Source organism: Aythya ferina (assembly GCF_964211825.1).
Source record: "Aythya ferina genome assembly, chromosome: Z".
Taxonomy (NCBI): Eukaryota; Metazoa; Chordata; class Aves; order Anseriformes; family Anatidae; genus Aythya; species Aythya ferina.
In genome coordinates, this window is record NC_140299.1 from 68844571 (window position 1) to 68871898 (window position 27328).

General features: G+C 39.2%; 1 protein-coding gene across 1 annotated transcript in view; it reads right to left on the bottom strand.

The window, feature by feature from the left end:
- Positions 1-127: 127 nt before the first annotated feature.
- Positions 128-27328, bottom strand: part of ACO1 (aconitase 1) — a 35884-nt gene continuing 8683 nt past the window's right edge. Inside the window, exons 2-21 of the mRNA XM_084504048.1 lie at positions 25100-25220; positions 23251-23419; positions 20652-20789; positions 18585-18654; positions 18294-18477; positions 15826-15965; positions 14600-14771; positions 14022-14122; positions 12894-13010; positions 11506-11665; positions 8166-8301; positions 7543-7627; positions 7118-7274; positions 6442-6566; positions 5572-5676; positions 4745-4887; positions 3380-3527; positions 2843-2965; positions 1668-1853; positions 128-880 (exon numbers count right to left, since the gene is read on the bottom strand). Coding sequence (XP_084360174.1) covers positions 767-880; positions 1668-1853; positions 2843-2965; positions 3380-3527; positions 4745-4887; positions 5572-5676; positions 6442-6566; positions 7118-7274; positions 7543-7627; positions 8166-8301; positions 11506-11665; positions 12894-13010; positions 14022-14122; positions 14600-14771; positions 15826-15965; positions 18294-18477; positions 18585-18654; positions 20652-20789; positions 23251-23419; positions 25100-25196 — 2670 coding nt within the window. The 5' untranslated portion in view covers positions 25197-25220 and the 3' untranslated portion in view covers positions 128-766. The remainder of the gene's footprint in view (positions 881-1667; positions 1854-2842; positions 2966-3379; positions 3528-4744; positions 4888-5571; positions 5677-6441; positions 6567-7117; positions 7275-7542; positions 7628-8165; positions 8302-11505; positions 11666-12893; positions 13011-14021; positions 14123-14599; positions 14772-15825; positions 15966-18293; positions 18478-18584; positions 18655-20651; positions 20790-23250; positions 23420-25099; positions 25221-27328) is intronic.

Below are 27328 nucleotides of genomic sequence, written 5' to 3' on the forward strand. Positions count from 1 at the left end.
AAGTAAGAACTAAAATATGAGAATGTAAGATCAGTAGAATCTTGCTCCTACAATGACAGTAGAGCTTAAGCTCAAAGCTTTGTTCTGTGTCTCAGCACTGAGGATAACATGAAACAATACACCAAGCTCCTTTAAAATAAGTTTTATTTTATCCATTAGAAATATTATCCCCAATAGGTCCACCTTTTCACAAAGGCTTAGGTTTTAAAAGGAACAGAGTTCACATTTTTTTTTTAAATTAATAAACAGCTAAATAATTAATTTCAGTATTAGATTCAGATTCTGGTCAACTGAATAAGAAAGCGAGTCAATATCAGGTAATCAGGAAAGAATAAAAATTAATTGTATATTGTCAGTTAGTTTTTGGACCACTGATATGAGCAGAGAACTGAACTTCAGAGTCAAAGTAAATGGACGAAATATATAAAATCAGCACATTATCTCCAACAGATCCACAGATTCCATCAGTATTTTAATGACTTTTGCACAGTATTCTAAGGTAAGTCAAGCCAACCACCATACAAAAGTAATAAAAGGTTGTTTTCTTTAACTGGTAAGACTTAAACTGGTGTCCAGTTTCCTGATACACAGAATCATTCAGCATTGTGAACAAGCCTTTCAAAAAGCTTGTTAAAAAAAACAAACAAACAAACAAGCAACACTGTTCATTTTATGGTTCACACTTTTAAATTCACGATAACTACATGGTTTTATTGCGTTCACCAGAAGCAGGCTTTACCTGGACGGCTTCGCTTAATGCTTTTGATTAGGATGCCATTTTACGAATCATGTAGTTCAGAATGCCACCGTTGTGGAAGTAAGTGAGCTCCACGTCAGTGTCAAACCTCATGATGGCGTGAAAGGTTTTCCCAGTATCCAGCTGTTGGGGTCAAAGAGAGTCATTCAAGCAGCAGAACTTTCCACATGTTACAGGACATAATAATAAGATAGAGGATATTATGACAGTTTTGCAGTCAAAAGAAAAAACTGTGATAGAAAGCCAAAGTGAAGAGGGACTAGATGTAAGATTGTTTTTTTTTAGGACAAGTTGCCACACTATACCACAGCCAGATGCTTCAGAGGAAGTTTGTTTGAAACAAACCAAACTCTTTGCATTGCATTTACTGCCTCTCTTAGATTTATTGTTGATTTCAAGCCTAGAGGCATGAAAGCTGATCACCCTTTCTATATGGTCATTTTCCTGGCTACGGTACAACAGCAATACTAATTTCATTAACTTTCTATCGAGCTTAGCATGGGAATAAGAAAAGCACAAAGATGAGTGCAAGAAGTGAATAAAACTACTTCAGTTTTAATGAAAACTCATTTAGTTTCTTCCAGATAAGCTGATGAATTCATTGGGATCAAGGCTTTTCCATTTCAGGACAGTTAATGAGATATACATGTAAACAACTTTTGTAGACTACTCCAGACTACTTGCTATAGACTACTTTGTGCTGATTGAAACAGTTTGGTCATACTGCTTTTAACTCCCATCATAACAAATCTCTCTTAGAATGACTGTTTTCATCCCCTCTGCCTTTGTCTTGATTCTCTTCCCTTACTAAAAAGAGAGAAGCTTACTGGAAGGCATGTTGTTTGAAGAGACAGTTACTTTGGTTGAAATCATAGTGCTGTAGAACACTCAGCCCTTAGGCATTTCATACCTTGATCTGGATGTTCATCTGCGGTTTTAGTTTTTCAGGAATTATAATTGTATAACGCTCCCTTCCCGTGAGTCCTAAAGTCGCCGCATCTTCTCCAGGTAAATACTGCAGAGGAATCACTCCCATCCCTACTAGGTTACTCCGGTGAATTCTCTCATAGCTTTCAGCAAGCACAGCCTTGACACCCTGGGAAGTACACAAAATGCATATTTATCTGCATGGTTCAAGATAGCTTTTCTGTGCTCAAAGGAAGGCAACTGGTATGTTTGAGTTCCCATCCTTTCATTTACCAGCTACTGTTAGAGGCAATAAGTCTGTCCAACAGCAGACTCTAGAATGAATTGCTTATATGTCAATTTCCAAACATATTTAAAAGAAAGATTGTCAAAAAATTACAGGCACTTTTTCTGAAATCCTGTGTACCTCTTTAATGTGTTTTATGTAGAGCACCTGTAGTCATTTCACTAGGTCTTGTTAATTCAATGTTGTCCTCCTACAGTACATGTTCCAGGTTGCAGTGTTACTGATTTCTACATTTTTGCATGTTAATACAGTTAAGACAAAAATTCACTACTGAAGGAAGGCGAAAAATAAAAAATTAGACAAACATAATCTTAAACACTAACTGTCCTAAAGCCTTGTATAATAATATACAAAACTATTGCATTCAAAAATCTCACACTGCGAAAACCTGAATCAGAGTTCGGAGAGGCTGCTGAATGGTACAGGACAGGACAGAGAAAACAGATACTCCACTGTACCTGAGTATTATAATCTTATCACAATATTGGTAAGTATTCCTGCAACCTGCGTGTTGAAGCAATGCTAAATTTCATGTTCACTAATACTACTCTTCACTTATACTTTTTATCTTCCCTGGTAAGCAAGCTGAAAAAAGCACCTGGAAGCAGACCCAAGGTGTACTGGGTTGCATGATGCAACAGTAAAGAAAAATGGGCTTTCTGGCTAGATGAAGATCAGTCAAGATTTCCTGCCTGAATGGGCTCTATGATTATTTAAATCGCTTTGCAACTCTGCTGTGGCTCTTGGACACGTATATTTCAAACTAACTTTTACTATCAAGCTACCCAGGATACTGGTTATAAGCTACTCTTCACAAAAGATTAATTAACTTCCAAATATTGTCCTTCTTCTAGTTTACTGTAGTTACTCACCAAGAGGAATGGTCCTTTGGCTGCCCAGTCTCTGGAACTTCCTGCACCATACTCCTTCCCAGCCAGCACAATCAGAGGATGGCCAGCCTGCTTGTATCTTTCTGCAGCATCAAACACATCCAGCTGGAATGAAAATACCAAACACTTTATATACTTTTTCTGGGTAGAAATACAGTTCTGGGGACACGAGGAAAACATGTTATCACATAAAGAGCTGAAGCCCACACTTTCTGCCGAGCTGCATGTTAAGGATGTTAGTTACACAGCACTATGTGACTTCTAGCTTGAACTCATTCCTACCACACACCTGCACATTTTACTGTCACTTCTACAATGGTTATTCTCTCCACTGATAAGCATGATAGCACCTCATTATGTAGGTATGTGTGACCTGCTGCCCTAAGTCAATACATCTCCATTCCCCTTATTAGCTTTACTTAAAAGGCACTTAACTAAATGACTTAAGCTGTAAGGAGGAAAGCTAGTGTTAATTCAGCCATCAGTGAGCTTCATCTTAAAGCAGCATGTATTACTTACCGTTTCCCCCGAAGGGAAATGGATAGTTTGAGGTCCCTGTTTATCAATAAATTTGTTCACCAGACGAATGTTTGCAAAGGTTCCTCTAGCCATGACAGCATCATTCCCTCTGCGGGAGCCATAAGAATTGAACTCTCGAGGAGTCAAGCTATTAACGGAAAAGAGAAAAATGAAAATGTGTTAGTTTTTGACTGAAGAACTCTGTATTTTAAGGTAAAATGAGGAACTGGTGTTTCTGAGGCACATATGAACAGTTCCCATCATGGCAGTAATATCCAGTTATCTGATACTTCTACAGTTTTCTTGGAAGAAAAAGAGTAAAGAAAAAAGAGAGAGAGAGAGAGAAAGTTTGCATACTTAGCCTGGGCACAGAAAGCAGCTTCAATGGCATTCTCACCCTTTGCCCTACAAAATAGATTCTGATACTGACACACAGATATAGCTGCGTTGTCAAAGATAGATACACCACTGTGCTACATGTCTAAAAGGCAAAGAGAAAGCCTTGCTGGAAGTTAGGACTAAGGAAGAAAAATTTCATTTGGAAATAGGAATATGGGAAGACTCCATCCTAACTAATAAAGAAAAAAAAATGTTGGAATGTGACATAAAAATGGACTGTTTGTATTGGGCTATATCCATAAGGCAGCTATGAAATACAACATCTGTTTTGTAACATGGGGGAGCTACTTAGATTCCAAAGTGACTGATAGTAGTGGGCCAAAGAGGCCAAAACAGTTACTTGTCAGTAGACCACACAGTTTTAACCAATTTCCTCTCCAGATTTATTGCAGTGAAAACATTTCTAAAATGTCAGTGCTGTCCCTCAAAATACCACTGAAGGTGTAAGAAGTATTAATCCAGAGAATAAACCCAACATATTACATGTGAAGACAGAACAGGTAGACTCAGCAAGCCCAGGTACGGCAGCTGCACCAAAACCTAAACTTCCTGATGTTCTGTAATTCATATCCCACATATGCAGTATCACTGCACTTGCTAAGAGAACTGAGTATAGAATCAGTTGTTGGCTCCAAGGAATATGACCATAGGGAGAAAAATACTCATTTCCGTATTTACAAGTTGAATTACTACAAAAACTAGCATCATCTTCCCCTCTCTATATGTAGGCCTTTAGCTTGCCTGTATATCATCTGCATACCCTACACAAGCTCTTAGGATCAGTGGCAGCTGCTGAAACAGCAGAGATAGGAATGTTTTTCTGTCTTCTTTTACATATTCTCCAGGCACCATCCAATGTTCAGTGTATGTGAACAGACAGCAGATACATGTGCCTGTAACATGTTGTAGTAATTGTGGCTTGTTTCCTCTTATCAATTTGTAAAAATCACAAGAAGTACTGCTTACCCTCTGCTGGTCAAATAACGTGCTGCAGGACTATTCCTTGCTATATTCCCAGCTGGAGATATGTGGTCAGTTGTCACAGAATCTCCAAAACTCAACAGGACATAAGCACCTTCTATAGTTTTGGGGGTCTGAAGAGCCAAAGTCTAAGCCACAACATATACAAAGAGAATCATTAAAACATGACATATAATTCCATTATCTTTCTCAAAAGGGCAAGATATGTATAGAAATTTGCAAAATAGAGCTTCTCTTTTCATACAAGCTAGAAGACAAAAAAAAAACACTATTAAAATTGCAGGTGCTCTTGAACAAAACCAGATACTATGGGTGCTTGTCAGCAAGTTCATGCATGTATAAAATAGATGAGGCAAAAAAAGTTAGATGGGAGCTTCAACAGAACATGCATGAACACAGAAGTTCATGAATGAATCCCGGATTCCAGGACATCTGCATACACTGAAATTTGCATTTTCTTCTAAACAGTGCTGAAATTGCAATCTGAGCACTGAACTATTTAGTGTAAGACAGAAAGATCTTTGGGTTCTTTTCCTTTTCCTTCACTTGCTTTATTACTACTTAATACTACTCCAGCTTAAAAAGAAAGGAGAATTTTCAAAAGTCTTGAAGGGACAGAATCCTTGCAATCTTCAGTGCAATTTTCACTTGTGCCTTTGAATTCAAAAGAATACAATGGGTGTGATGCTAACATTTGAGAAACAAGGTCTTAGTAGGCTATGGTGGATGTTCCCAAGCCCCTTAAAGTGCCTCTGCTTCCTCTTTAACATTCATTAAGTTTGCCTTGATTCAAAGGGAAAGTGTGCACGTACCAGACCATCAAAGAAAGGTGGAGATTTGATGTACGTTGACTTGGGATTCCAAGTGTATAGCTTGTCTGAGGGAGCTTCTAAGGCATTCCAAGCTTCATTTACTGTCTGGAAAAAACACACAAAAACATCCCATTAATTTTGTAAGTTTTCAGAAGTAATGGAATCATTTCAGATTCCAGGTAAAACCACAAATTTGACTTCAGCAAGAAGTCTTGCATTTGCACTATGGGAAGTTCTTATGACATTATAATTATTATTTTTTTTCAAATGATTCTACCTATCCTATTAAAATCAAGTACCCTCCCTAACTTACAGAAGAGCTGCTTATCCAGTTTTCTGACATTTGTCTGTGGTATGTTTACAGATAGCACTTTATAACTCTCAAGTGTATTTATCATTAACCTTAAGCTTTCCTAACATGTAAACCTAAAGAACATTTTGTTTTACCACTTGAGGAAGACCTGCAGAAAGATATTACCAAGCACAAGTTCTCCTCTGGCATGAATGGTATTAGGTAATGCAGATGAATTTTGTCAGCTCAGGAAGAAGTATTTGTGAGGCTGGAATATCTCACCTTCTAATATCAGCCTGGAATTACTGTTTAGAGCCCATCATCTCCACATTACATTAGAAAATCATTAAGAAGCAATTTACAGGATGTGACTCGCTATAAGAACCAATTAACTAACCAGAAGCCATTACAAAAATAAAAAAAATAAAATAAAATCTCATTTCAACACTTGTCATGAACTACATGACAGCAACAGGAACAGAAGGAAAATATTCATTTCATTGCCAAGACCACCTTATCTGACCTCTTCAGAATAGCACAGCACATCAATCAAACCACTTCCCTGAGGATTAATTCACCTCTATTTTTTGGTAGACCTCCTTGAACATCCCAGGAATAACAAACTGACGCTCAACAGCCTGAATCTCATCTCGTGTTGGCCAGATGTCTTTTAGGAAAATCTTCTTTCCCGAAGCATTTATTCCTGTAGAAATTGGTATTGTTATATCTGTTCTATAAATGTTCCATTAAAAAGAAAGAAAGAAAGAAAAAGAAAAGTATATCTTGTCATGTCCTTCAGTTATGTGGTCCTTCTAGCCTAACCAGGACTCATGAGAAGCACTCTTTTTCATCTACAAGACTGACAGAAGAGGGCCTTGATAATGTCTTTTTTTTTTTTTTTTTCTTCTGCGATTTCCACTAGTCTGCCAGAATGACTTGAAGGAAAATTTAGGTTAGAAAGGGTCTTGAGTTGAACCGTCTACTCAAAGAAAGTCTGCAAGGTCAGGCTGTTCATGAGAGGCCATCACCCAGATATAATTAAAATATCCCCCAACGAATCAAAATATTGGTCAGACCTATTTTTTCCCTTCTTCCAACATACAGACTCCATTATTACTCTGTTGCTTAACACTTGGTATGCTTTGTATCCCAGAGGCATATACTCAGGCATTTGAAGCATCTCCACAGGACAAGCATTTCTGAAGAGCTCAATTCCAACGGGTTCCATTTATAAGCATCCCAGCAGTGTCTTACCCAAAGGCTCTTTCTCAAAGTCGATCCGGATGGTCCCTGCAATTGCGTAGGCAATCACTAGTGGTGGGGAGGCCAGGTAGTTAGCACGGGTGTTGGGATGGACACGCCCTTCGAAATTCCTATTGCCAGACAGTACACCCACTGCTACAAGGTCTCCCTGCAAGAATTTGAGATAAAGGAAGCTGCAGAGCTTGCAGACTCCACATGCACAACAGGTCTGCAGAGCTGTCCTGTGCTGCAACACCAACAACTGGACAGTCACACAGCTCTCTCCTTCCACAAGACCCCAAAGCACCTCCCATAGAAAATTGAATATAAACTGAATTTACTTTGCATGCAGGTGAGAAGGTTTAGCTCAAGTACAGCACACAACAGAGAACAGCTTATCTAAATAAACTGCACAGGAAAATCTGACTGATGCATACCTGCGTAATGGCCTCAACAACGGAGTCTGGTAGGGGCCCACTGTTGCCAATACAAGTCATACAGCCATAACCCACCACATCAAACCTAGACAGAGCACAGAAATCATGAGCAAAAAAAAAAAAAGAAATTTTGTAGTAAGGTGTTTAACTAAGTAATTGGGTAGGGTTACTTTCAGAAGATGTTCAGTTTTAACAAATAAATTGCTACTGTAAACAGAATTTTTAAGAATGCTCCATTTTTATCATTGCAATGATTCTCCAGGTACACAGAGTGAACAGAGTGAAGAGCGGGAAAATGTTTTATCTAGCAAGATAGACTATAATATTTTGCCATTTGTGCTATTTAAAAATCATTATTCTGGGGAAAAAAAAAAAAAAAAAAAAAAAGAAAATATTTTCCTGTGTAAGAACATGAGCCTTCAAGAAGCTATAGAATGCAGCAATCACTCTTCCAAGTTACCACAAAGTCAGCCAGCACAACAGCAACGCGTTAACTTGTGCAGGATCACGCCGTAGGGCACCTGACATAGCTTTTAAGTTGTGCAAAGAAGTGGTTGTTCTGTTGCAGCACTTGTCAGTGCAGTTAAGCAGCCATTGGACAACAGTAAGAAAAGTGCTCTTACCCCAGTTTAGAAAGGTAACTCATAACTCCACTCTCCCTCAGATAGTAAGTAACAACTCCACTTCCCGGGGACAGGCTGGTTTTAATGTATGGCTTCACTGTCAAACCAGCTTCAACAGCTTTCTTAGCAAGCAATCCTGAAAAATGAAAATGATAGTTGTAGTTTTTCCTGGAAGTAATATAGTTCGGTGGATAAACAGATCAACAGCAGTGCCATTAAATAGCTGGAAAACAGAAATGATTCAATTTCCAGCAATGAAATGGCACAGCTAACTACAGCACTAATCCCTGAGGAACCAGCTAGAGCTCAAGTGTTCTGCCGTACTGTAAATCCAGCCTGCAATTTCTGCTCCACTGGAAAGCCACATGAAGTTGCATTTGCCAAGGTGCACTCACACTGGGGCAACATGTAGACATCCAGAACTCAAACAGTTAAGTGAACATCAGCCACCAGACAAACATCTCACAGAAAGTGCAATGAAGGATTGTTACCTTCCCACTTACGGCTGTCTACTGACCCAGACCTGAAATAACTACCAGTATATGGCTTGGTACAATCGTTACCATCTGCATCTCAGGGCAGAAACTCTGGCCCTTGTCACAAACAAGCTATCTCACAATCTGCAGCTTGTTACAGGAGTGCTGTTTTACTACTCCTGATTTGTAATGTGCATAGAGGTGATTAAGTTGCCAAAAACATATTTACCCTGACCTTCTTCCTTTTAAATGAACAGGCCATATGCAGAGGAATGTTCAGAAAACAAATCGTCTCCAGCTCTTTCCCAGGATGGACATAAAACGAGCAGCAACTATGCAAACTATGCAAAACTTCGTATTCCCATGCCTCATTTTCTCTCTCACACACCCACTTAGATAAGAAAATAGACGTCATCTTTGCTTTGATCCAACATCATCTCCAGCAGAAAGATATCATCAAACTGGTTTGTTTCTGTCGACCATTTGGCAGCTGTGTTAGACATGACCTGGAGACCTTCACTTTCGGTGCTGTGAGAAGGACTAGACTATTAGATTTGGAGGCATAAAGGTAGATAATATATTAAAAAAAAAAAAAAAGTTCTATCCCTGAAATTGCTGAAGCTTCGTAGGTGTCAGAGAAAGCTGTGGAAACTGGAGCTTTCCAGTTCTCTTGGGTAACTTTCAAAAGGTGACCATGATCAAGATAATGATTCTTGAACCTGAGAGCCTGTCTGAAAGTGCTGGCTTCCATTTTCCTGCAAATACCACCTCTAAAAAGAATGCAAAGTCAAACACTAAAAGGCAAGGAAATGATAGAACTTAAGTTACTTTGAGCAACCTTAGTCCAAAACTTTTTTAGAGTCAGATTAGGCTGACAAAGCTTCTATAACATACACTCATTGTTCCCACAGACACACAACCCTCAAATACCATTTAGCGCACAGGATACACTGTTGTTGTTTGAAACAGCTATTCATATTCTGGATTTCTCTTAGCTTGTTTAGTAAGTGTTGGTGCACCGAATGTTTTATTTAATTTAATTTGAAATCCCACTTTGAAAGTGGAATGATCATCTTTTCTGTGAGCATCTCTGAGGGTTCTAAACATCACAGTGCACAGTCACCAGAGACTGAGAGAATTTTTCTTCCCCTCTTTACAAAGTCAAAGCTTAAGTGCTGCTCACTGTATGGAAAGGCAGCAGAACTGGTTGCTGTGCACTATGTTACAGTGAACATGTTCAAAGTACCAACTTCATTTGCAGCTGCAGAGCTTTCTGCATGTTAAACCCTTAGAGCTATTAAGCTGAGCAAGCTGAAAGATCAGCATCACCACTGCCGCAGAGGAGAGGGTTAAAAATGCACACCATTAGGCTGGGAGCCAAACACCTAAGGAAACTGTGCCCTGTGCTGGTGGAACAACTGAGGGATACACCCACCTGGAACTAAAGGAACAAGACAGAGTAAGGAGAGTCTGCCTGGAGGAAACCTACTTGTTGATCCTCAGAAGAAATAAACACAGCTCAACTTCTGTGATCATGATCAGGATGGACCTGAGAAAAAGAGTGCTGATTTGGTTGTCCTGTCACGGGCAGGTGAATTGAGAGACTTTAATTTTGTTCCTCTCAAAGGACTAAGAAAGAGTCTTCTCTCCCTTTCCCATCTCCCAGCTTCTGGAAGGTGATCATCCCATTCCCTGCTTGTTGGAATTAAAAGACAGATCATGCCTGTGAAAGGGGTGAGCTACTGATACTGCAGAATCCCAGAGAAAGATGCTAGCCCAAGGACAGGTCACATCACAGACAAACGAGACACAAAGTGACTGTTGTTAGAGGTTGTCCACAAGATTAAGATTTTTCCAGCACCACACAGGAACTCAAGAGAAATTAAAGAAACTTCAGACATCCTCTCTTGTATTACCCATTACACATTCATTCAGATTTTTGTAAAAAATAAGCTTACATCCTACAGTCTTACAAACTAGGAAGCCCTAACGTAGTGACGATCTTAACAGTGGCAGGTAACTTCTGTGCACATATTTGCAAAGGAGAGAACGAAATACACGTTGACATATATTGAAGAACCTGAGAAAGGGAGATGAACTGGGATAAGACAGTCCAAGCCCACTCAGCTGACTCCATTCATACTTTCTTGCCAGAAGCACACATTTGCAATGAGCAGTTTTCAGCTTACACTGTACAGGTTAGAAATGAACCATGTTCTGCCACCAAAATGTAACTGCTTTTTATGACTTGAAATTTCGTGCAACAAATTCATACTAACTGTATTATAGTGTTTGATCAGTGATAAGCACAAGAGTGGGGGACAAAGTACACCTCTGACCACTTCTTGGATGCAGTTAATGTGAAAATGACAAAGCTCTGAAAGACAGAAATCCCAGAGAACGCAGTTTTCCTCCTTTGCTTGTCCCCAGGTGCCCTCAGACTCCTGCACTGACAGCTCAATACATCTCTAGCTAAGAGTATTTTCTGTAGTCTGCTGGTAGATAAGAGTACCTCCAGTCTTAAACTCACAGACCCTTCTTTACTGTCCCTTTTCTCGTGGCTCTCTGACTTTCAATAGCCTCTCCTCAGCTCCAGTCACAGAAGAGCTTTATAGCTGTTTCTGTGCTGGTTAATTCAGTTCCAGCTTGTCCTGTAGAGAAGACAGTGCAGGAAAAGTACGTTTTCTTCAACTCACATTTCCAGCTACTATTTCCAGAATTTATTCTGCTACCCCTTAGGGACTAATCTCTGTTTTAGCATGCCAAATGAAGAAAACAGCATCAGTGATGTATTTGAATCTTCACAACACACAGCCAGAGCCACAGAGAAACTACTCTGCATAAAACTGAGCAAATGTACTTACCTGCTCCCAACATAACTGAGGGGTTACTGGTGTTAGTACAGCTCGTAATGGCAGCGATCACTACGGAACCATGAGTGAGCTCAAAGTCACAGCCCTCAAAATTAAATTTCATTACACTGTTGTGTCGATCTGGGGCAATCTGGAATCCCTTGAAGCCTTGCTGTAAGAGGAGAAAGGAAGAATACAAAGGATGTTGTTAATATTTTGACTGGAAATTAGCAATGAGATGCGAACTTCATCAATGAGAAGTGTGTGTTAGTCACACCAATTACTTGCACTGATGGTGAAAGCTTGCATCTCTGGTCAAAGTAGTGGACAAAAATCATTTCCATGAGATCTATATCCCATTCTCTGTTTACTGGTGCTCAGATGCTTCTAGCTGCACTTGCACCAGATTCCTGACCACACATTGGAAAGCAAAGACTCGTCAGGCTAGTCTTGTGATAAAATCTAGTCCTAAGATTTCAGCTGTAACACGTCAGATTTTTAAACATTGAGTATCAAACAGCACAAACCTATGCTGCAAGCTGACTTGAGAGGCAAATCTGATAAAGAACAAGCAGCCACTGTTTGCAGCATAAAACGTTATGCTTAGAGATTGGGAAGGATAAGGCCGCTTAATTAAGTTTGGAACATGTAACAAATCAAGAATTATGAGACTCACTGCAGTTTTAAGTTTCTTCATTTACATCACTAGAGTTCTGTACTGCCATCTAACAGGTAAGGTTACTGTATAAGGTTACCAGAGAGGATAACTATGTCAGGGAAGGATTCAAACTGGTTTTGGAAACTTGCATGTCTGGGCATATTGATTCAAAATAAAATTTTGCTCTTCTTTCAATGCCTATTTTTGACTGGATGAGGTAGAAGAAGTATTTATTTCTCAAAATGTCTTTTTTTCTGTCTTTATCACCAACGCGGAAGAGACATGGAGACAGAAGCAGTATTGAACTGCTGAATCTAATTTGAATACTGGAAGCAAAACTACCTTGTGGAGCTCAGATCATAACCCGCTTGGAAAGCTGGACGTAGAGCTGGGCAGTTAGCACACAGGTCAGTGCATTATCTACTTCACCCCTCTACTACTAATACCCAATGTAGTTATTTCAGAAATCCCTTCTGCACACTGAACACACATTGGGCCTAAGAGCTGTCTAAAATCAGAAGGAACTCATAGTTCAGTAGAAAAGGAACGCTTTCATGTGAGAGGAATACACAAAATGAACACTGATGTCATTTTCTGAACTGCATTCAAGCACCAAACGATCTCATTCACTTTTTAAATAGGCAAGCAAAGAGCTCACTAGTTAACCTCAACATGTAGTTCCTCAAAATGTGTTTTTAGAAGCACATATGACTTTGTAGATCCAAATGTTCCTAGTCCCTACCTTCGCTCCTAGACAAGTCTCAAAGTCCTTCTTCATATCTGACACAGCAACTTTGTCCTGGGGTCTTTTTGGTCCACTGCAGCAAGGCACAACAGTATGAAGATCCAACTCAACAACCTATTCAGTAAGAGAAACAGAGAGGGGTTCAGTACTGCATAACATGCTGAAGCCAGTTAAGCCACAGGTGTACTTGCCTCTGCTGTTGAATCAAGGCTAAATCTGAAAATTTTGTATTCTTTTTTGTAGAAATTATCTGAGACATATGAGAAGGGAAAGATCAAAAGCAAAGGAACAGTTCTACTTTTAGACCCTGCTTGCTCCCAGGTATGGCTCTCAAAAGTAGCCCAGTTATTGAAAAATGGATGCGTGACTGAAGCATCTGAACAACGTACATCTTTTTGAGAATTAAGTCCTTTCAGACGTTAGCAGCAGGGTTCTTTTCATAAAACAATGATGCGGAGAAATCCTGGTATTGCCATAAACCAGACCAGACTATTTGTCTTGATTCTAGGGAAAATGTTCACAGTCTACTGTGAAGCATTAGAGATTATCCTATTTTCTTACTCCTCATCCATGTTTCAGCTTTGTTTTTGTAGTTTATTTCCATTTTATTTATTATATTTTTTATTATATTTATGTTATTTATTTATTTATTATATTTAGACAAAAACTAAGATCTTGATTTTCTTTCATAGAATACAACTTGTGTGGTCTGCAGTTACCAAACAGAGCTTCTAATTGTCCTGATTCACACAGTAAAATACGTTGCTGAATGTACGAACAGTAAACCTGGGACAAGGCCTACAGAGACCACATCCACACCATCTTCAAGAGCTCTGTTCAAGTCTGGACTGAAATTCTTATAACACCATGGAACCAGTCATGGTATCTGCACCAGCTACAGCTCAACAGACAGCCAGTCTATACTGATGCCTGCATTTTCACACCTGGAGACCAGCTGACTCAACTCAGAGCCCAGTGGAGTAAGACTGTTGTGCAGATCAAGCCAAAGGAATAGAAGGATAAAAAGTCCCTTGATTATTTTTAGTTTCTGTGAAAAACAGACAATAGTTGCATTAAAATATAGCAAGATATAAAACAAGGAGCCAAAAGGCAGTAACTTCTAACCTGTGTGAAGTCTGGATCCTGAGAGGAATTTTTGAAATCTCTTAGCATTCCCACAGCCTCGAGATACCTTTTTGTGCACATAACTTTCTCTTTATCACGGCCTAAGGTAAAAGCCAGATATAGTAGGGGAAAAAAAAAAAAAAAGCAAATGAAACAAATGAAACAGGAATTCATATATAACAGAAAGTAAAAATGCATGACTAAGGCTATTTCACACTGATCACACTATAAATTGCACAAAAACACCACTCTTTTGGTGCAAATGTTAGGGACTCACTAGGAACAAAGCAACTGAGCAGACTTAGTGGCTTTTGCGGAACAAAAGCTTAGGTTATTGCTTCTGTAATCTGGACAGTCTAGCTTCAAGCAGCGCTAAGCAGATAGTTGGAAAACAATCTAAAATTTGGCTCTTCAGAAACATGGATGCTAAGCAAGAAACAGCTTGAAAAAGTAAATATTTGGATTAAAAAGCACTCAAGTTTATAAGGCTCCACCTGATTCAACAGTGTCGTTGACTGTACCATACAGACTTGGGATCCCTGCTTTCAATTCCACCTTTAGTTTCTGTTACAACTCACCAGTTTGCACCAGGTACCCAATGCTAATATCATCCACTGGGAAGTAGGCAGCTGTTGCTCCATACTCCGGACACATGTTGGCAATGGTGGCTCGGTCAGCAATTGAGAGCTGGGCTACACCAGGACCAAAAAACTCCACGAATTTACCCACAACTCCAACTTGGCGAAGGTGCTGTTATAAAAATACAGTGACTATATCATTGCTAGGTAATGACCTGTCTATGTAAGGTAGGAAGTCCTGCTTTTGACTTTGTGATTTAGTTTGCCAAAGTCTCCTGGTTTCAAATAGCTATAGAACCCTTAGGAAAGATTTCACAAAGATGAGGATTCAGAGATGTGAAGTTTCAATAAGATACAGCACAGGGATGTATTCCTTTTGAACTTGCTCTTCTTCTCAATTAAACTAGAGTCTATCTCTGAACAACTGCGTTTATCTTAACATGACTTTCCAAGGGACGAAAAGTGTGGTCTCCTTTTCCAGTAAACCCTGAAAGATGGGGAAACAGGAGGAACCAGCTGCACAAGTACACAAAACAAACTGTAAATGTTTGAAAATATACAACATCTGGATGAACTCAGAAGGTCAACTTTCCTAAGCTGGAGGTTCTTTCTACAGCCAGCATTCCAGGATGAATATAAATATAAGTATAATATAAGTATAATATAAATATAAAGATATAAGTACCAGATTTCTGAGCTCCCACTTAACAGTACTGCTGACCCAGTAATACACTTAATATTTTTATTTACTATGTGACTTGTGACCAAATTATGAGTATGTGAGCCAAATACCTGTAAATCAAAGAAATCAGGCTGCACCACTTCCTGTTTTCAGGTTTTACATTACATTATTCTAAGCAAGGCATTCAAATAAAGAGTCATCATGTTTATTTTGAGGTGATAAAGAATCGAAAACCTTTTACAAGCTTTGCTGTTCCTAAATAGGTCTGTACATGAGGAATTGAACTGGCAGTGAGGTATCAGCTCTGTGTTCTATTTTATCTGGCTTTTGGGAAACAGATTTACATAGCAAATTCACAGTTGTCTTTGGGCAGTTGATTCCAACCCACAGAGCAACAAAGCTTAAAAAACAAAGAAACAAAAAAGACCAAAATGACTACATGGAAGTACAAAGAGGCCTCCTAAGTATGCAGCACAGCAGCTCTGTCTTAGAGTACATGCACAGCTTCCAGCAAAAACAATAAAACAGCAGACATGTTCATTACCTTGGTAATGGTGAGCACTATGTCAGTGGATGTTACCAGTGGCTGAGGGTTTCCTAACAGCTTATAGCCAACCACCTCAGGAAGCACCATGCTAATTGGCTGGCCCAACATCACTGCTTCTGCTTCAATGCCACCAACACCTGGGTGCAACAGAATTACACAATCAGATCATCCAAAAGATAGAGAAGTGTCAAATATACCCATGAGATATGTTTGATTACTTGATTTAAAGTGTGAAAGAGAAGAAGGCACACCATAAGACAGATTGACCCCTCTGTGAACAGACATTCATCATCCTGTTTCAGTTTTTGCAAGGTTGAGCCTTTCTTATTTCCTTTGGGTTCATATTTTCAATCTTGTTCCTCAGCTAATAGATGGAATTTGAGATAAATCGAACTCACTCTGAGGAGACTTGACTTTTACAACGCAAGATGTAAAAGATTTATTTAATGACTTAACTACGCAATGAATAAACAAAGAACAAAAACCCTGATATGGCATGAAACATGATGCACTGTTTGTGAAATGTATGATAACCAATAGTTGTGGTCTATAAAACAAAACCCGAAAAGTTATTTTAAAGGAAGGAAAGAGCACTAGAGTCAGTGCTATAGACTGTTCCCCGCCCATGGCAGATTGTTTGGAACTAGTTGATCTTTAAGGTCCCTTCCAATTCAAACTATTCTATGATTCTAAAGGATATAGAGTGTTATAAAGAATACTAACAAAAATAGCTACTTGTTAAGACAATCTTCTTTAAATCCATTAAGTTTCAACAGGGCTTTGGCATGTGCTGGTGGGACCTCTGTGTAAGCACACCTTTTGCATTAGAAGAACGCTGTTCAGGTCACTACTTCCTCTTACTCAAGTGTCAAGACTTCATAGTCATATGCAATCTTAAAAACACGATGCTTCTTATTCACATGATTTTAGTTGGGCATGAAGCATCTGTTTTATGACTCTGCCTGTAGAAAGTCCCTAGCGTGTTTATCTTGCACTTTCAAACTTCCTTCTACATTTTGTTTAGTTTACTTAATACCAAGCTAGAAAAACTGCCTGTAATACCTTCTTATGCATGCCAAATTGCTACTCGTATCATTATTCCCACTAATTGGTTCTGAATAATACTTTCCAATTTATTTTATGCAAAAAGATACACCTACATCAATTAAAGAGAGAAACCTGTGAAAGGTCTAGTCACATGACTCCTTTCACTAGGTGGTGAACCAGCTGTCACCACAGTCAAGCCGGTGGGCAAACCTGTCTGGCTACCACGGACTGTCACGAAGCAAGTTCAGCGCTACCAGCCATTAGCAAGAAATGCTGGATTCAAAAGCGCATGCTTTGAGTATGTATGTTATGGACTATCCCCTCCTATACTTTCCAAATTCTGGAGCACCACAAGGCTAAGTTTACAAGCTTACTCTTCCAAGCAGCTACTGGTATATTGCAACATGATCTGAGCATGACGGTCCCATGTGCAAGCTGCAGCCAAACACAGAATAAAAGAGACATCTCCCATGTCAAAGATGTCATGGCTTTAAGCAAAGTCAACTTTTGTGTATCTGTATAATCAGGTCAGCAGAAATTCCTCCATCCTTGACAGGATTCTTCAGTCAGTATTTCTAGTGGTATACATAGGGCAGAAAACTGACAGTTCTTTGCATCACGTGCCACTCAGAGCTTGACAAGAACCTTTGACAACAAGCATATGGTGTTTAAGATCACCATACCTTGCATTATTGTACAGTATGTGTTTCAATAGTACTCCTATGACCATATCACAGGAAAATAAGAAGCTCAACTCAAGTTTTTGGTACCATGTCTAAGATAACTGCAAATACTTTAATTTCAGACCTATTTATTTAGTCAATAATTGAATACCGCAGTTTGTCACTGGCAGAAAAAAATGAATTACTTATATTTTTTTCTATAAAAAATAGGCTGCAGACTACTGATATCAGACCACACCTCATAGACCATACCTCATACCACATTTTTTTTTCCCTCAGCTCCCTCCCTGGCCATGTTTAACCTATTCAGACTCAGTCAGCACCTTCAGCCCAAAAGAGCTTTTTCAGTACTTTTTGATATGGCAACACTTTGGAACTAGGTAAATGATTAAGGAACAGAAACGGACATCCTGTAACACTTCCCTTCTAATTTTCTAAAGCAGATGTTGCTTGGGAACTGGCTGGGCTTCAGTATGCTAATGGTATGTGAAAAGTGATCATCTTTTGCATGCCTTGTTTTTCCTTTTTTTTCTCGTTTCACTTATTGAACTGCCTTTATCTTCACACATGATTTTGTTTCTCAGTTTTCCCTTCTGATTCTCTCCCATCCTGCTGAGGGGGAAGCAAGTGAGCAACTGAGGGTGGGGTTCGCCTACCAGCTGAGGTCAAACCACAACAGTCTGAAAAACAGCTTAATCACCCAACGGACTATTCATGATGAGCTACTGCACATACCCCAGCCAAGCACTCCCAAGCCATCTATCATGGTAGTGTGCGAGTCTGTGCCCACCACACTGTCTGGATAGTAGTAGCCGTCCTGATCCATCACCACTCTTGCTAAGTACTCCAAGTTCACTTGGTGGATGATCCCTGAGCCTGGTGGAACAATCCTCATGTTTTTAAAAGCCTGAGAGCCCCACTGAAACAGAAAGAAGTGGATCAAAAGTTTTCAACACACATGAGCACTGGAAGAACTTCTGCTCATTCCATCTTTGGATGTGCAAATAAGATCAACTCTTTCTGTACCTTTAAGAACTCAAACCTTTCTTTGTTCCTTTCAAATTCCAGGTCCTGATTCTTTTGCAAGCTGTCTGATCTGGAAGTGAAAATAATCAGCTGTCAGAAAAGAAACAAAAAGCGTCCACCTGATATTTATGTATGATCATACATACCCAAAAGGTGAAAAAGCATTATTAGCTAATTTAAACATTGATCAATCTCACCTTTAATCTCACCCCAGCTGAAAACTACAGGCAATTATGATGTAAGTTGCCTGTAGCATTTAAGAAGTCTTCGAGGTAAAACCTGAAGTTTGGTAATAATGCAAACACTAATCTACATATTATACAGGTGGTAGTCCTGAAACTTGTAGCTTGGGAAGCCCTAGACCATGCATTACTCTATTATGAAGTTTTCAACACATAAATCTAGAGAAATCAGGAAAGTAGTAAAGGGAGATGGAACACAACTGCCATGGAACTGTGGTTAAATAGAGGCTATCACTGGTAAGTGACTGTACAGTTCTTCCTGAAGCCCCCATGCTTCTATACAGACAGAGCTAACAAGCTTTCCACTTGTAGCAGCTCCCTAACTTAGGACTGAGGTGTTAGAAAGAACTGAAGCATGGGACTGGCCAACGTTGTCTACGTATATACATGGCCCAGGCAGAATCAAAATAAGGTTAAAACAAGAAGTAATTATTTGCAAAATACTGTCTAAATAGAGCCCTGGAGAGTAATGATAACATAAAACAAACGTTATTATAATACACAGAAAAACGATCAAAATAATTGATTTCATCCTGTGGTAAAGATAAAATCATACCTTGTTCAGAAAGGAATACAGTGTTTCCCAAGTTTCCCTGTTTCCCAACTTAAAAATTATACAGATGCCAATTACAAACCAAAAAGGTTATGCTTCTAGTTTATTAGATTGCTGTTAAAATGCCCATTACCCCAGAGATCAGTCTGGAAATTATTTTTAATTTTGTGTCTATTTCCAAAATCCTTAGTGCTATATTAAGATTTAGATACAGCACTTCTAAAAAAAACTAAAAGGAGTTGATTTTTGACTGCAATGTATGTCAACATTTTTTGGCCTTTTTTCTCTCATCAGCTATGAAAGGACACCCATGAATTTGTATCCTTATGAGTCTACAGTTTAAAAAAAGAAAAGGTAAGAAAAGGTTACATTTAAAATCTTGTTGGCAACTTTCTTCTATGAAGTAGATTTTACGATACATTTTTGCTCAGAAGTTTAGTATTTTTATTCTGAAGAGGCCTTGAAATATTGGCACTGACAGAATGTTCTTTATGTTCTTTAATTTCCACCTTCTATTACTTTTCTTCCCTGTAATGCTATAATTTAAGTGGCCTGCTTCAAAACCATCTCATACAGAGAGAAATAAATACACAATATTTTAGCAGACCAACTAACTTCAGAAGTTTGGAAAATGGAAGGAAACCACCAGGAAACATGTAATTGCAGGATCCGTTTTGAAGAGTATTTTGGGAGGCACACGTTTACAGACTATGGAGGTTAAAAGGACCCCTATGTATTGTGTTTACTTGCAGGTCTAGTGTTTGTCTGTCTCTAGCATACTGAAGAGTCATTAGCATTATACTTTCCTGTACTTTTGGGGACCATATTAATCAATGTGTTCTCTGTGGAGGTATTAAACTAGCAAACAGCTGGGTTAGGGCAGCTCAGGTCTATTCTTATATTAATAAGGAAGAAAGGAGACAGTCTTGCATGTCCTTTCCAAAAAGGCCCACAAGGTCAAAAAGTGCATGTGGAAAAAAGCTATTTCTGAACAACTAATAATAATGCAATATTATTATGGAAAATTGTGATCACCACAGGTCTGGACTGAGCCTGTTTCCATTAACATTTATTCCAGGCTTGTGCTACTTAGAAATGCTCTACAGAAAAAAAAAAAGTAAATCCATTTTGTTCACAACAGCAACACATACAACAGTTTAACTTAATCACTTGCTAAGGTCCAAATGCTCGAGTATCACCAATTACACTACCAGTAATAGGAACTAGTTTCCTAATTAACCTTATGAAGTAAGAGTGAATTTGTGTCCTTACCGCCTGTTAAAATCAACCTGGATGGAGTGATCTATCACTAGATCAGCAGGACAGATAGGATTGATTTTTTCAGGGTCCCCACCAAGTTTCTTCACAGCATCACGCATTGCAGCAAAGTCAACAACAGCGGGTACCCCACTGAAATGAAAGAGAATTAGAAAAGGTGAAACAATTTGGAAAACAAAAACAAAACAAAACACAACCCAGGACTCAGAATAGAAATCTACTGCCATATATGAAGCAAACCATAGCCTGACCCTAAGCCTCTCAATCACTGCTCTACTGCAGAGATGCTACCCTTGGGAAGATGAAGTTGGAATAGAAGAGACACAACTGTATCTACATCCTGAGCATTGTAACAATGAAAAACTAAAACCCTACCTCCTCCCCCACCCCCACCCAAAAAAAAAAAAAAAAAAAAGCATTTTAACATGCTTGGCTGGGACTCCAGAAAACTGGTCCTATTCAGCATTCCTTTGGGACCTTGAACTGATTTCTCTTTTTTGCTCTGTTCTCTCTCCTCTCCAGTCACGTAAAAAATAGTAAGAAATGGGGGAGGTGAAAGGGAAAACAACAATATCCTTCCTTCCATTCTCTGTTTCTTTAGCTGATTTTAAGGCAAGGACCACCTCTTCCAAGGTTTGTGAAGCACGGGAGAGTCTTCTCCCTATTTAGAGATGTACATTCCATACTTCTGCCAGTTTCACTGGCAAAGCAGGGCATCACACTTCTTAAATCACAAAGGACGTGACTGCAGAACACCTTTGCAGAATACCTGTATTTTCAAAAGTGCATTTCAGTTCGGGAAACCTCACAGTAAAGAATTACTTCCTAATGTTCAGAGGGAACTTGTTTTTCAGTCTTTTTGGCCTGTCACTGGGCACCATTAATTAGAGTGAGACTGGCTCCATCCTTTTCATACCCTCCCTTCAGGTACTTTTATATATTAATATCTGCCCTGAGCCTCTTCTTTTCCAGACTAAACAGTACCAAGAAAGAAAAAGCTTTGTAATTCCTGCAGAATTTTAGTATGAAAAACCTGAGTGTTTACAGAAAAAAGGAAAAAAAAAAAAAAAGGGAACAAAAAAAGCAAGAACAGGTTTTGTGTTATCTAGCATTGACACAATTGGCTCCTTAGTAGTTTGAAGGAGGCTTTTTTCTGTCCCAGAATATGCATACACCAAGAAAAACAGCAGATGCTATATTATGCTTCCTGGCTGGACTTGAGGGAGGGCAGGCTTGGGAGCAGGTGAGAGGAAGCATTATTTTGCCAGCTACCAACATTATACAATTGAAAAGAAACAGAGACAATATCCTTCTACATTCATACAGGAACTCAGCATATTTGCAGAGCAGTCAGATCTCGGAAATTCAATAATCCTAATCCAGGACCTGTGAATGTAATTGTCGTATGGCTTCTATAAAGCTGGCAAAGGCTGCACTTTCTGAAAGCTCCCTCACAGGGGCATGCTCGAGAGCTTGTTTTTAAACGCAGCTGCTCTGCAGACTTACAGGGAGATTTTAAAAACTCAGTAGGAGAGTAAGGGGCAAGAAAGAAACTCAGTAACAAAGGGAACAAAGTTTGCTTGTAAGTTTGGCTTCCTCTGTACTCGATTTTTTTTTCTCCAAATGTTAACAACAGCCGGTAGGCAAAAAAACAAAAAAAAAAAAGCGCTAGGAAATCAGCATTTTTTTTTCAACTGAAGCTTTGCCAGTTTTTTCCAGATGTCTTCAGAATTTGACCTGTGTTGTGCCTTTAGGAAAACCAGAAGGTAGGACAGTTAAGACACGTTACTGTTCTCAGGAATAAAATCAAATCACATTTTAGCAGCATGCGGCTTCCCAGAGATGAACTGAAATCTCTCTGCACAAAGGTACAGGACAAAGGTACAAAGGGAAATGGACTTCCATACTATGCTATATATTCATACTACGTATTTTTCAAATACTGTATTAAAAAGAGTTAGAAGTTACTGTTCCATCTGAAAATTGGCTTTCCACAACTATCAGGGATTATTACACACTGACATATGGAAATTAACACCACTGCAATACAAGCACCTTGCTTTCTGAGTCCATTAATTAGAAATCTCAACTGGCATGTCTGGGAAAAAGCAGATATTTACTTTTTCTAAAGCAGAGAAGCCTTTAAAAATATATATTTGGAATAATACTGATTCAAAACAGAAAATAAATGATGTTGGTTATAAATGAGAATTGAAAAGGGTAAAATATTGAAAGCAAGAGCCCCTGCAAAATATACAAAAAAATAGCAATGACAGGAAAACCTTTTAACTCTGAATTCCTTCATTTGGATGCAAATTTATCCATCTCATTTTCCTCCCTGCTATTTTTCAAAAATTTCATAAAGATATTTATTTCTCTACCCCAGAAGTACTTCATCTAGTGCTTTTAACACAAGTGTTTGCCTCCCCGGGTGCTGTCTGTTTGTCATATAACATCCAGGAAAGATGAAAAAAATGCCTGTCAAGCATTTAATTGCTATTCCTTCCCTCAGCTCACCCTCTCCACCCCAAGCTGAGCACTGCTGGACTTTCAAGAGCCCCTCTTTCCTGGCTTTGGAGATCATCAAACTCACGTGAAGTCTTGGAGAATAACTCGTGCAGGCTTAAATGGCACTTCAACATTCTTGTGTTGCACAACTTTCCAGTCAAGAATATTCTCAACATCTTGCTTCTTCACTAGGAACTCATCACAGTTACGGATTGCTGCTTCCAAGAGGACTCGAATAGAAAATGGCAGACGTGCTGCATGGGTAAGAGGCAAGAAACAAATTCAGCTTTTACATTAGGGACTGATTTTTCAAATACTGTATTAAAAAGAGAGACCTCAACAAGCATAGAGTTCCATGCCCAGAGCAGATGGCTCCTTTGGTGCTGTCCCCGAATTCTGACAAGGCTTTATTCCAATTTATCAGACACCCATTTCTATCTCCCAGCTTTGCCAGGAGATCAGTGCCAACTGACCCATTCCACTCAACTCCTACAACAGATTATCTGTTTTTGTCCCTTTGAGACAGTAGACAGTAATGGCCAAAGGACTACTTTCCGCTGCTCTCCCTGCCCTCCACAGTGACTCTACCCTGGAAACAGACTGTGCTCACCTAGTTTCTCTACAGTTTCCTCTCAATCTTTGCACTGAACACAGAAAACCAAAATTTTCTACCTGGCAAAATGGAAAGCACACACTTGATGGTCTAACCAGTTTCTTCTTTTCCAGAGAAGGAAAATGAAACTGAACTGCAGCAAGATTGTGCATCTGCTGATCTTCTAGTTCAAGTCAGAAATACTTATATAAGATGACACAAAATATTAGAGCAGTCCTGACAGCTCTACTGCAAGCAACAGGTATGAATAAAAAAAAAAAAAAAAAAGCTTCTCTGCCCTCCCTTTCCTCATTCACTGTAATAACAGCTGTTTGATTTTGTCTGAGTATATCAATTCAAAAATCTGACAAGTCAGTCCTAACTTTCTATCCACGGCTTCCCAGACACTTAGTCAGAAACACCTGTGGGGGCTTTTTTGGTTGCTTGGTTTTCAATTCCACTACACCCAGTTGCTAAGTTATTCAATTTCTCTTCTGTACAATGAGAATTACACTTTTTTTTTTCCTTAAAGAATCTGGACATCAGGATTCTGGAATAAATCAACTAATAATACCATATAGGCATTTGCCTGTTTCTTCAGACTCATCTCTGCTTTTAAGAGATAAAAGTCCAGCATTAACTCTTTCCTCATTTACACCCTGTCTGAGCTTGCAATGGATATGTATTGCTGACATTCGAAGAAAACATTCCTCCAAGTTTGTTTACTGAATTCTCCTTAATCACCTGTTTCCTCTTTGAAAGAGGAAAAACACCCAACACAGACAGCTGTGTTATATACACTATAGATACTGGCTTAGGAAGCCAGTGGCATGGAATGTAATATTTCTACCAGTGCCACATGGAATATGCCTGAGTACATTCAGGAAATGTCAGAAGACCAAGAGAAAAAGCCTCTTCAGAAACAATTCTTCTAGCCTCTATTCTTTCTTCCTCTTAAAGCTGAACAGCCCTCCTGGATGATTTGGTCCTGTCAGCATTAGGTCCTTTCCAGCCTTTCCCAGTGGCAGGATGGTACAGGAGAAAATTTGCTCTCTTGGTTTTGGCTAGTCCTCATTCACTCGGGACAAACAAGACTGCAACATGCAGTTTGTGTGCACAGCATGTTGAAAAAATAACTGTCAACTTGCCAGCACTTCTGTAATTCTAAGTTTCCAGAAATAAATCTTGCTGTAAGTTTGTTTTCAAGAACCATTTTCTGAATTCGTATTTCTCTCCAGGACTGTACAATCAGAAACCAAGTAGCACCCAGTGTTGCAATGTCTCTTTCTCAGGTGCTGCTCATCAGTGCTAACCAAATGCTTTCTTTATGTTGTCAACATACCATATCTCACATCTTCCAGTTTGGTCAGATTAAAGAACTTCTTCAGAGGCTGTTTAGGGTCTAGCGGCTCCACAATCCGTGCAAAAGGGTTGCTCATGGTTATTAAAGACACCTAGTGTCCCTAAAACACAAAAGAAAAAAAAATCAGAGCCATTTTCACAGTATCTGCCCACATAAAAAGGACATGTTCAACAATCCCACGTGCAAAACCCAAGACAAAAAAAAAAAAAAAAAAAAAAACAAGACAAGGCAAAACCCTAGACAAAAGGTACTGTACAGACTGCATCAGTCGTGCCCTTTCCCCACAATCTACTTGAAACATGCCCTCAGAGATAGGAGGTCTGCAGGAAGAGCATTGTAGAAACATATGATAAGCCATGTGGTTTAAAAAGGAAGCTCAAATTTCTGGATTCACATTGTCTGCATTATCATCTTCTTGGGGCTACTTCTAGATAACCATTTGTGATCCAGAAACCACTACAACAACACGGTCCTGTTTCCTACATGGCAGCAGTCTAAAGCTGAAGAGACAGGCATCTGCATTCAAAACTCAAGCTGAATCAAACAGAAAACATGATTTTTTTTTACTTCAGCCTGAAAATGTTGCACACTAAGACTACAAACTCTGATTGACTATCTGAGAAACAAGGAGTCCTCTTGATTTCAGTAAGATTCACTTGAGTGCCCACAAAGAAGAAAATTAAAGCTGACTCCACTCTAAACATCATTTCAGTTTGAGACTTCTTCTTAATGTCACTACCCTAATGGCACAGTGGCCAGAACCCTCTGTTGGGACCTACAAATGCTAGGGTTACTTACACACATTAAAGTACACACGAATATTCCCAATATCAAGGCCATCTAGCATAGAAGGGCTGGAATTGGAAATATCTGTCAGTCTCCAGAAAAGATGGTTGCATGCAAAATGCCTATTGCAACAGTTCCTAGGACATCAGCACCTGAAGTCTGCCCAGGGCTGTCTTGGGAGCCCTGCTTTAGGCTAACATATGACTGGGAACAAGCTAACGATGCAACAGTAAGGGCAATTATCCTCCCCCAGCCTGGAAACATACACAGATTTTTTATTTTTTAGAAAATATATAAGCAGATCAATTGCTATTTTCACACAACACTGCTCTGATCTTCATTCAGGTAAGACTACCTCCCCTTTGTCTCAGTTTTTCAAACAAACAGTCAAAAAAACAAAACAAAACAAAACAAAACAAAACAAAACAAAAAAAAAACAAAAAAAAACACCACAGCATGAAATCCTCATCCTTGAGACTGGTGGGAAGGACTGCAAGCACAAAGACCAGTATTTGTGAGTTACAGTGAGTACCAGGCCAAGGAGTGAATTAGTTTATTTCACCCATCAGCCTCGTTAACCATTAAGGAAATTCTAGTATGTGGAATGTGTTTATGGAGGACTTTTAAAGCAGTCCAGCATAAATCACATCCCATGTAGCTTCAAGACAACAACCAAGTTAGAAGTGAGAGTGGGACAGAGAGATAGCAGAGATGAGGACAAATCAAGGATGTAAGGCACTAAGATACTGTAGAAGAAAGGAAAATGTCCAGCATTCTGCCACACAAAACAAGGGAAAATTTTTGAGAAAAAACTGAATGCCCAGAGAAGGCAGAAAGGTAGGAAAATGAACAGACTGCAAACGCCAAAACAACAGAAGTTAAGATGAGGCACTGTTTGCTGTAAACTATAAACTTGTATCTGGAAGTTCACAAAAGCCTCCACCTTTCAGAGAGCAGTGTTTACTCCTAAGCATTCACAGACAATGCACTCCTTTACCGCAGAGAAATCAAGTTGATTTTTGTGCCTGCATTAGGCCAAAAACAATTTCTATTCTGCACTGCACCCTGTATTGTGTCCCTAAAACTTCAGCTGCTACATGTGCGTTTGAATTTGTCCTATCATGAACCAAGTGCGCCCGACATATCACCTCACATGTTCCTATCTACAGGTTATTCTCTCAGGTTTCTCATCCCATCTTTGCAGATACCAGTCCCTTATACAAACTCACCAAATTTTGGTTTTCTTCTCTGAACAGCATGAGTTACTCAGGTATTCCTCTTCTGAAGCAAACCCTGTCCTTCTAGGATTGAGCATGACTGAAATAAACTGCTTCCTTCCTCTCCTTGCAAGCCGATTTTATTTTCTGCCTTCCAAGCTGAGAACTTTATTTTATGTATACTCATTTCTCATGGGAAAGCCAA